This window comes from Prosopis cineraria, unplaced genomic scaffold (assembly GCF_029017545.1).
Source record: "Prosopis cineraria cultivar Desert tree isolate PC_DT_omini unplaced genomic scaffold, ASM2901754v1 PC3, whole genome shotgun sequence".
Lineage (NCBI taxonomy): Eukaryota > Viridiplantae > Streptophyta > Magnoliopsida > Fabales > Fabaceae > Prosopis > Prosopis cineraria.
Genome location: NW_026555334.1, coordinates 47,049,266 through 47,060,229, shown reverse-complemented (window position 1 = coordinate 47,060,229; position 10,964 = coordinate 47,049,266). Strand labels below are relative to the sequence as shown.

Sequence of the window (10,964 nt, the reverse complement as noted above, 5' to 3'; positions counted from 1 at the left end):
TTTCTTTTTTTCTTCAAAACTGAAGAAAAGGTGGAAAAGACCATATTTTGATTAATAATAATTGTATTAATAAAATAAATAATTTTTCATTTCTTATTCATCATTTTTAAAAAAGCTTTTTAAAATAATGATTTAAACAAATTTCTTATTTCTTATTTTTCAAACTTGTTCTCAAAACTATTATATAAAATTGTTTAAAAAATATATAAAGAAAAAAACAAGTTCTTAGGGGCTTGTTGCGTTTTTGTTCTCATTTTTTATTTTTAAAAACTATTTTGTAATATAGCTTTTAAAATTATTTTTAAAAACAAAATCAAAAAAAAATTATTTAGTTATATCAATTAGAAAACAGTTTTAAAATTAAAAAAAAAAATTACATATAAGTATCGTGAAGATGACTTATTTATAAATTAGTATCTTGCCTTGTGCAATGTACAGAAAGATATCATAAAATTAAATTAAGTCAAACCTTTGTTTAAAGTTCAATGTTAATTATTAATGAAGTGAAGTAAACTATAAAGCAAAGTAATGGTGATAGGTCATTTATTTAAATTTTAAGGATTCCACTTGTTATTTGCTTTTTTTAGCAACAAAGTTGTTGTCTATAGCAGCATTCCATGAAGGTGTCCGAAGCACAATAACAATTAACCATGCCATACAAAGCATCCTCCATCCTGCAAAAGGACAAAGGTAGACACAAAATTAAAGGAAAAACATAATATAATGAAATGCATTAAAAGACTAAATCAACTTTAAACCTTAAATCAATTATGCAATGCATACGACATCTTACATCCTATATCTTTTATGTCTGATTTAGGTTCCAGCAAAAATTTTACTAAATGCCATACCACTATATTTCTCCAGTCAATTACTATTAAGAATCAATCAAAAAAATTATGAAAAAAATGATTTGACAAGCAAAAATATAACATTAATATACAAGAATCTATAGTAAAACATCAAATTCATGTAGAAAAAATGGCCATTTGAAACAAAATAAATTGCATATACACTTAAAAACTACAGTATACTGAAGTTAAATTTGTTATTTGTAACTACAACTTTTATCATACATAATTCATTTACTTGATAGTCACATTTAAGAAATAGTTCAGAAATCAAGCATCATTCCATCAGTCTAGCATCTCCGAAGAGCACAAATGTGAGGAAGCCATGATTAAAAAAGGCATAATGAACAAATGTATACATCCGTGAAATCCAATAAATATTACAATTGACAGGCTTAAGAACGTAATAGTAAAAACATCACTACCTTCTTAATGAATTTTAAAGTCAAGTTTCAACAGTAGATGTATGTGCAAATGATTTATATTTTGTTTCAAGTGTATGCATAGTAACAATGATGTTCATGTCTACAAAATAAATAATGTCCATTGTCATCATGTTATTGTGATACCATTAACTAATTAATAAACAGATTAATAACCTTCACCTTCCTCTTAGGCAAGAGTCATTACAATTGCAACACCCGTTTAATTATAGGTGTTTGTTAACCTTGAAACTATATTTTTTTATACATATCATTATCTAAATATGTTTTACATTTGAAAATTATGCAAGTATGGCTTGAATTACATAATTAGAATAATGGGATTGTAAAAGATAAATGTTGTTTCAATGGTGATTGAAATTCTTTTGAATTTAATGAATATTAATGAAATTGAGCATGATGATGCCATAGAAACATGCTATGTGTGAATTTGCATGAGATATTGGCATGATCACATTGATGGTGAAAGTATGAAATAGTAATTTATGCCCATGTGGATTACATGAACACCACGAGGCCTCAATGTTTAGTACCTAACTTTACTTTTAAACCCCACCTAATGAAGGTGATAATGGGGTTTACCCTTGAATCCCAATTAACGAAGTTGGTAATAGGGTCTTGTAACATCCTTATGTTTGAGATGGGGGAATCCATATTCCGTGATTGAGTGTGGGACCCTAGCCTAGTCACCCCTCACGATTGGAGAGTTTGAATTAACTTAATCACATGGATTCAGCCAGCACTAATGGAGGAGTTGCATTGAATTGTGTTTAATATTGTTAAATTATTTCATAAATTCTCACTTTCCATGCTTATGATTATTTTACTTGTGTAGGTATATTTTAAATAACTTTATTTATTAAATAGTTATGCTCACCCTTATCTAATATTTTTACAAGCATGAGCTTGGGCCTAGACAAGGGAAAAGCTTTGAGGCTTATGATGTTTACTCCTACTGTAGTGTCTCGATTTACTTTTAGAATTACGTGTAATTAATATGATATTTCCAACTAGGAACATTAGTTTGAATAATTGCACCATTACATATTATTGTTGTTGTCTGGTTATATTTAGTATCCTATGCTATATTATATGGGTTGCAAATGCTAGAATAAGGCCTAAATACTAGTGTAAGTATTTTTGATTGCCTGTAGATGATTATGTTGTGGATTTTATGTTGATTACCTCCCCCTCTTCTTTTTAATGATATCAAGGTTAAGGATTGAAATTGTGAAGTGATATATATGTCTATTTTAGTGCACTATACAGGCAATCCTAAGTCTTTTGGGCTTGGTCTAGGTGGTGTTATAGGCTATTAACATTTTTTGTTAGAGTTTAGACACCTTGGTTGCTTTAAAGTGTAAAAAGACAGTTGTTGTATTTTTAGGTGTCTAACTTTATGGTATGTTATTATTTGTAAATGAAATCAATGCCAATAGCTAGATCTAAGAATGAGTTTTCTATAGATACCTAAATTACCCTAATTAGATGTCAAATAGTGAATCGAGGCACATCGAAAGTTCACCTTGAGACTAGCTTGTGATAGCATAATGTTGTCCTTATGCCTGTGCAGTATGCCATAATACATCGCATCTGTGTTGCAGCACACAGTATAGAGGAGCCATGACAGATTCCCTATAATTGTTAAAAAGATATTTTTACTTTTTTTTCCTCAACTGATTTTTCAATGAGAATGATATCCCATGCTTTCCATTGCTTTTCACCTTGATTTATCTCTATTTTGGTTTTAATTCTTTTTAGTATTTAAATATAAAACTTTAGATCTCATTTTGGAACAAAAGAATTATGTTCATCATGGTAGACTTGTATGGCCATTACTTAATTATCATGATAAGAGTTACTAAGATGGGTTAAGTTCAGGTTGAACTTAGAGATTTCACACTTGTATGCAGATAATGACACAACAACGTAATAGCTTCTTACTCATAGTTACATGTCAGAGTTAAATCCTTTGCAAATTTACAACATTCATCACTGGTTGCTACATATTTTACTATTCTTGCACTTCTTTAATGTTCCATCTTCTATAATTTGATATATTCCCGGTTCACGTTACATTCTTAACATATATCTAGGATTTTGAGGGCACCATCATTGAATATTGGCCAGTTGTGATGTAGTATTACAAAGTTTACTTTATTACTCAATTATTCTAAAATTAGGCCATTATTATGGCAGATCGGAGCTATAAAAATAATGAAAAGAGTACGCATGCATGGTAGGATTAATAGGTAAAGCTACTTCTATTTTTCCCACCTGTGTAAATTAATCAACGAACAATTAGCATCTTTTTGTGATACTATACTATTTTATTGTACATGTAGATGGTGATTTGAGAGAGTATGAGAAAAAGTGGGACAAATTAAAGGAGATGGGATTAAAGCAAAAGCAATGCACTCGTGGAGTTGGATAAGTCTACTCACTGAAAAAAAAACAAGATGCGCTAATGAAGTGATTACTGACAAATTCCCATTATCACTTAGGTAATTTGCTGTCAAACTAGAGTGCAGTCCATATAATTGTCCCACATTTTGATTTAGGGATGTATCATAATTAGGATAGGCAACCTAAGTTGTCTAGAGAGCCAAAACCAGAGTGTAAGCATCCTAAAAATTTGAAGCTCTTGTCAAAACATCAAACCATAGATGAATGAGGGATGAAAATTATTAAGATTAAAAGGGCAAGCAAATGTGAGAGAGAAATGCACGTTATTAACTTCTTAATAAGAACAAGCCAGACAAATTATAAAAAGTAGTTTGTGCATACTAAGACCCATTTTTTTTTGGGTTATGCATCATTTTTATCCCTAAAAGTATACATAAAAAGTCAAAAATGACCTAAAGCTCACTTGTAGGTTAATGCTATCTCTCAATTTTAAAGTTTCTATTTCTCATCACCCAGTCATTTTTTCATTGTTAGTTGATCGTTAAGGGACCCATATTATATTTTTTTAATATTTGTTATTATAAAATATTTGAGTTGAGAGTGCCCACTAGTAATCCTTAAAATAGTAGTTGAGCGAAAAAATGACCATTAACCTTAAAAAAACATTTAAAAATAATGGGCCCCACTCATGACTAATAGATGTAAAGTGTTTTTAACATCATGATGATGATGAAGAAAATCTTTAAAATTGAGAAATAAAATTGACCCATAGTGAAGTTTAAGATTACTTGTGAGCTTTTATGTATAATTCAGTAATAAAAATGATCCTTAACTTTTTTTTGGTGCTATTGCCTAATGTTTACAAACAAGAGCAAGAAAAATTTGCCAAATCCCTAAATGTTCTTATGACGTATTTGAATTAATAGATATTTAGATTTGGATTTAAACTAAACCTCTCATTTGGATATATATATATATATATATATATAAATTTATGAATTTGGAAATCTATTTCAAATTATATTTTCTTTATAATTTCACATTCTTTTTATACTCTATTTATTTGAAGTTTAATTATTTCAAACGTCTTATTCTCATTGTGTATTTATTATTGAAACTTTTACTATTCTCATATTTTTTCTCATTTATTGTTAATTAAAAAATATAAATTGATTAGTCATTTTCAATTCTTCATTTTCCTTTTAAATATTAGTCCACCCCTCTTGTTCATTTAAAAATTTTTGAACTGCCTAAATAAATAATTTTAAATATACATATTTTAAATGTAAAATTTAAAATGTAAGATTTTAAATTTTAAATTTAAATTCAGATTTATTAATTTAAACACTACCTTAGCTTTTTCGATATCCAAGTTCACATCCCTTTTCCTTATATCCTCTTAAAGCTTCGGTCTTGGTCTTCGTCAAATCTGTTGACAGGTAAGATTGAGGCAAGCGTCTTCACACATGATTCATAGGAGCATATATAACAACTTATTGACTATATATTCCATATCCCATTTATTTGAGGGCAATTCAAACTTGCTCTTTTCGAATTTGTTACAGGTATTGGGGGGGAAATAGACAGCCAAGCATGACATAAAATTCAAGGTGCATGACCACATGGCAGAATATATGAAATATTGAATGATTATTTACATCAACACCCCGTTAATTATAGATTATGACAAATGTAATAACCTAGACAATCTTCATCAACTATAAAGTACTTCCCTAGCCCCTATTTTTTTTTTTAATATAAGGCTGCAATAAAAATTGTGCAAAAAGACCAAATTCAGGTCATATCAAAAGCTATAAACCTTCCTCAATTTATGAAAAGATTGTCAAATAAAGTAATATCAAAATGTTCTCTTAAAGCCTTGTAGGCTAGCAAATTTGTACAATAATTCGTTTTTTTTATAGAGATGATCAAAAGTAATCTTTCAATTACTCATGATGTGATTTCTAATATTTTTAATAATTATTGAGAAATGAAGACTATGGTCAAAATTAGATTCAATGAGGATTAGAACATCCATAGAATTAGGACAAACACTAATTCCTCGTCCTCTATTTATAAAACAATTATACCTGCTATGTAGACTAGAGAAAACTAGTTCATATCTTCAAAATTATTTATTTTTTCATAAATACCCTTAATTAAATATAGTGCTATCTCTCTCCCTCTCTCACATTCAGCCTCTTAATTAATTAATTAAAATTATCATTTTTGAAGAGTATTTTTTAAAAAAATATATTAATTATTACCTGTTCGAGCTAACAATATAATTTTTGGTAGGCTTGGGCTAAAATCTAACCTTTAACCTAAGCCCAACCTAAATTTTTAACAGGGAGGTAATTATTTGCAAGAGAAACACATTCACATTGTGTATGGAAGTGGGAGGAAATGGAAGAAGTTTTGGAGATAACTGTAACAAATGGCCTTAAAAAGTAAGGGGCAAAGCTAAAATAAAACTATCACCGGCCTTTTGCCCATAAAAGAAAGTAAGCCACAACATATACCGGACGTTCCAACTCCAATAAATCCAACAGATCAATCAACACCTAGATTTATATATAGACACACTTCTGCGACTTTATATATAATTCCCTTGGTTCAGTACACTTCCATGAGAAAGCGCACCTAGTAGAGCATATCGCCCAAAAGAATAGTCGCACCGTCGCTCTAGCATCCTCTTTTTGTTTTTCTACGTCTGAGATAATTGTGACAAAGGATTCCAAAAATCATCTTTTGATTTAGAAATCAGGTACATCACACTGCTCGAGAATGTCTAATCTAGCGCACCCGCCCAACATGCAGAACCACCCCAAACACTACCTAAAGTTTGTAGATTATCTTATAAATCAAGACACCCAACTCTTGACTACTCTATCTCATACAGTTAAAGGGAGGGGGAGCGAGTGGTTAACGTTACAAAGACAGGTTAATAACTTCAATTTATATGGAAGAATTTGTCGTCCCTCCTAAATGGGGGGAATATTAGAGTGGATGAGGATTCAAACGAGCAACATGCACAAGGAGAACTCATAAATAGGATTATAGGAATGAAGTTTATACGCTAATACCGATTTGTTGGCCAGCAAGTGGCAACGCCTTGAGATGATGATGGTCACCATGACGTTGATGGTATTGGTGGCAAGTGCCAAACTCGAACGGAGAAGGAAAGTATTTCGCCCACCGCTCTAGATTAGAATGAGAACATTGTTTTAAAATCAGCAGCATTCAAAACATGACACAGAAAATTAACTATTTTTCAATGAGCTTATTCGCAGCAACTCATGAAATACATACAGAGAGAGAGAGAGAGAGAGAGAGAGAGAGAGAGTAAAAAAATTAATATATAGGAGTTTTCCGAGTGAAGACAACTAAAGTTTAATATCGAATAAATTATCCGACAAGTGAGTGTTATTTTTAATTGTTGATTACCGGGGAATGATAATGAGTAAAAGACAATCATAGTAATGTCTTAATGTTGTGGAGTAATGATAACATGATTTAATCAAGAGGGAGAAAGAGGACAAAAGAGAGAAATAAAAGAAGGGAGAGGGATGATGTGTAGAATTATGATCCAGGGAACAACAGACAAGAAGGTGAAGTGATGGGGACGGAACAGTAAAAAATAGGGAAGGGAAACGGGGTTGGATTCACATCACATTTTTTTTTTTCAATTTTTATTTTGTGGGGGGGGGGGGTGGATGGGGATTAAACGAGAAGGGAAATCAGAAGAATACAAAAGCAGTGGCCGCATGTTAGCCTCACGCTAATACTTCCAAATGCGGATGTGGGGTTCCTTAATAATAGGGAGGCCCCCCTCTCACAGCCCTTTGATTGTCAACTTCGTCCCTCCCTCTCTCCCTCATACTTCATTATATTCCTAAATTTCAATCGGCCACATCTTCAACTATAAAATTCACGCCCACACTTCGTGACATTCCTCGTTCTTACTCGGAATATCAAGGTTGAACAAATCTAACGGAGAAAGAGAAACTAGTCTCTATGTCGCGGGGTCTGTCATGATGTTCGGTCACGTGCCACCGCACGCACGGGACGGGAGTGTGCTGTCTCCTCCGTTCCGTTGGCTACGGAGGGGAGTCCCCAATCCAGATTCTTCCCCTCATTTTTGGAAGCGAATACAAGATTGAACAGAAAAGGAAAATTAAAATCAATTTTGTCCGGGCGGGGCGTGGTGGGTCCCGCGCAACAGTTCTATTCTGCCGCCCGCTTTGTCGTCTCGCTTGCTGGCCCCTCCTTCACTCATGTTGCACTTTAGCCTTTGTCTGGACGCATTTTCTACAGTGCGCACACCTTCTTATCCTTCGCTTGTCTGCGCTCTCGGGCGCTTTCTCCCCTGTTTCCATGGCTCTGATCTCTGACATTTATCGAGCTTCTTGAGTGATCTCCAGCATATTTGGGCCTTTTCTGTTTCCGCCCCGTTGTTTGATGACGCCTTGGGATCTTGCTCCGGACGCGCTGCAGAATTGCGATTTTGGATGGGCTTCTTTCTTTTTCGTATAACTGAAGCTCTGTGACTCCTGTTACCCCTTCCGCGATCCGTGCCGCTGATTCGCCGCCGTATCTTCTCATGGCTCGAAGCGATGAAGTTAACCTCAACGAATCCAAGGTGTGTTCCGTTATTTTTTTCTCCTTTCCATTTTTGTCTCCATTCCTTTCGCTTGTTTGCACTTTTTGCTCTTCAACTCTATCTCCCGTTTGTTGAGCGGTACGGATTCTCGTGGCTTTTCATCGGTTTGAGGCCTTCTATTTTGCTGATAGAAAGTTCAGCCGAGTCTGGCTTTCCCGGGGAAAGGGAGGGGGTGCCTTCTCATGGATTATTATTTTGATTGCTTATGGTATATCGGTAGCTTGTACGCCGCCTTCGGTGGGAATATGGTATTTAGGCTTTGGGGCTTTTATGTCTTTTGGGGTCCGGTTCTTGTTATTTCGTATGGGATTTTTGTATTACATACAAATATCACTCTTGCTCTGTGCCTTGCTTTCGTGATTCTGATGTTCGACTTGATGAGAGGATCCATCGGGCTGCGTCTATATATATATATTTCACGGGGTTCTGCAGGAGGAGGAGGTGCGTGTTCTAGTTGTGTAATTGTCGCCTTACCGAGGGTTTTGATCGGATTAATTTGTAGATCAATCTAGTTTTTAGCGTTATTCTCCTTGGTCCATCGTCGACGCTAAGGATTTACCCTTGATCTATCCAATTGATTTCCACCCGGTGTAGCGTCTTTTGCTGATTTCTGGAGTTTCTAGGGTTTGTAATTTACCCTGTTGGAATCATCCTTTTAAGCCCCCGCCGCCAAACAAAAAACTGTGATTATGTGATTATCCCTAGTTTTCTTCTTGAGGTAATTTTATATTCTGATTTCCTGTAGATGGTGGTGCCGCTAAACATGTGGGTTCTCATCTCCAATTTTAAGTTGGCCTACAATCTTCTCCGTCGTCCTGATGGCACCTTCAACCGGCACTTGGCGGAGTTTCTAGATCGGAAAGTCCCAGCCAATGCCAACCCTGTTGATGGGGTTTTCTCTTTTGATGTTATTGTTGACCGTGAAACTAATCTCCTCAGTAGAATTTATCGACCTGCTGAAGGAGAAGAGACTCACGTGAATATTGTTGATCTCGAGAAGCCTGTAACAGCTGAGGTTCTGCCTGTCATCATATTCTTTCACGGTGGAAGCTTTGCGCATTCCTCTGCCAACAGCGCTATATATGATACTCTATGTCGCCGACTGGTGGGCATTTGCAAGGCTGTTGTTGTCTCAGTGAACTATAGGCGTGCACCTGAAAACAGGTATCCTTGCGCATACGATGATGGGTGGGCAGCTCTCAAATGGGTTAGTTCTAGATCATGGCTTCAGAGTAGGATGGACCAGAAAGTTCACATTTACCTGGTGGGGGATAGCTCTGGCGGGAACATCGTCCACCATGTTGCCATGAAAGCCGTGGAATCTGGAATTGAAGTGCTGGGAAATATACTGCTCAACCCATTGTTTGGTGGGAAAGAAAGATCTGAGTCTGAAAAGCGTCTAGACGGGAAATATTTTGTTACGATCAAAGATCGGGATTGGTATTGGAGAGCTTTTCTGCCGGAAGGGGAAGACAGAGACCATCCGGCATGTAACCCATTTGGCCCCAAGGGCAAGAATCTTGAAGGGATCGCCTTTCCAAAGAGCCTTGTTGTGGTAGCTGGTTTAGATCTTGTTCAGGACTGGCAGTTGGCTTACGCGAAGGGCCTTGAGAAGGCTGGGCAAGATGTGAAGCTGCTGTTCCTAGAGCAGGCCACGATTGGGTTTTACTTGTTGCCAAATAATGAGCATTTCTCAACGGTCATGGAAGAGATAAGAAATTTTGTGAGCTCTGGCAGTTCGTAGGCTAGACTGTTGTCATACATAACAGACGGAGTTTACCGGATTGTGTAGGTACACTACTTACTTTTTTGTGTATTGTGGTTTCTATAGTACCCTGCACCCGTGATCTGGCACTCGTGGTTCTGGTATTTGATGTGTCTGGGATTGGCATAAGTGGCCGAGTAACCAGCATATAGCTGTATGTTTTCCGGTGCACATCGCCTGGAATTGGGTGATGATGTAGATAGGTGAAAGCTACGACCTTTTATTGGAAGGAACCACTAGGGTTATGATTTAACCAATCTGACTTCCAGCCAAAAAGGAGAGGAAGACAGTATCTTGGGTATGACCTCGGTGCCCAGCCAGTGGGGCTTGTCGCCTGCCTAGTGTTAAATATATATTTCCTAATTTTGGAACACAACTAGAGCTAGTTTTAATGATATTATGGTCCTGTATGTTTACACGTCTGTGCTATCTTCATATAAGTGCTTGTTGAATGCCTCCTCCGTAGATAGCTAATTCTACGTTCTCGTGTCAACGGGGTGCCCTTGTTCAACGTTCGACTGCCTTTGCAAATAGAATTGGAGTAGACTACTTCAGTGAAAGTTCAAGTCCATTGTATTACGGTTGCTTTAATAATATGCTTGTGAGGAAGTTGTTAGGTTATCGCATCCGATGGCGTGCTTCTGTTTGCACTTTGCAGCCGGCCAGTAGCAATCGCGGCCATTTTTTGGGTTATCACTCACATCCTAGTCTTATGAAAATATCATTCCATGTTTCTTTATGGAAATACATGAAATCTATTTTAAATTGAAAACATGACTATATTTTTCTAAAAACGCATTGTAACTTATTACAATGGACATTAATCTTTTCATTAA

The 10,964-nt window shown here is 35.3% G+C and overlaps 1 protein-coding gene across 1 annotated transcript; it reads left to right on the top strand.

The window, feature by feature from the left end:
* Positions 1-7,787: 7,787 nt before the first annotated feature.
* On the top strand, positions 7,788-10,550 carry LOC129306992 (gibberellin receptor GID1C-like). The gene is made up of 2 exons (XM_054947830.1): positions 7,788-8,342; positions 9,109-10,550. The coding sequence occupies exons 1-2, from the start codon at positions 8,304-8,306 to the stop codon at positions 10,105-10,107; spliced, it is 1,038 nt and encodes a 345-aa protein (XP_054803805.1). The 5' UTR covers positions 7,788-8,303; the 3' UTR covers positions 10,108-10,550.
* Positions 10,551-10,964: the final 414 nt, after the last annotated feature.

Coding starts and splice junctions, on each gene's coding strand:
- LOC129306992 (XM_054947830.1), top strand. CDS start 8,304: ATGGCTCGAAGCGATGAAGTTAACCTCAACGAATCCAAG. Junction 8,343..9,108: donor TTAACCTCAACGAATCCAAG/GTGTGTTCCGTT, acceptor GATTTCCTGTAG/ATGGTGGTGCCGCTAAACAT.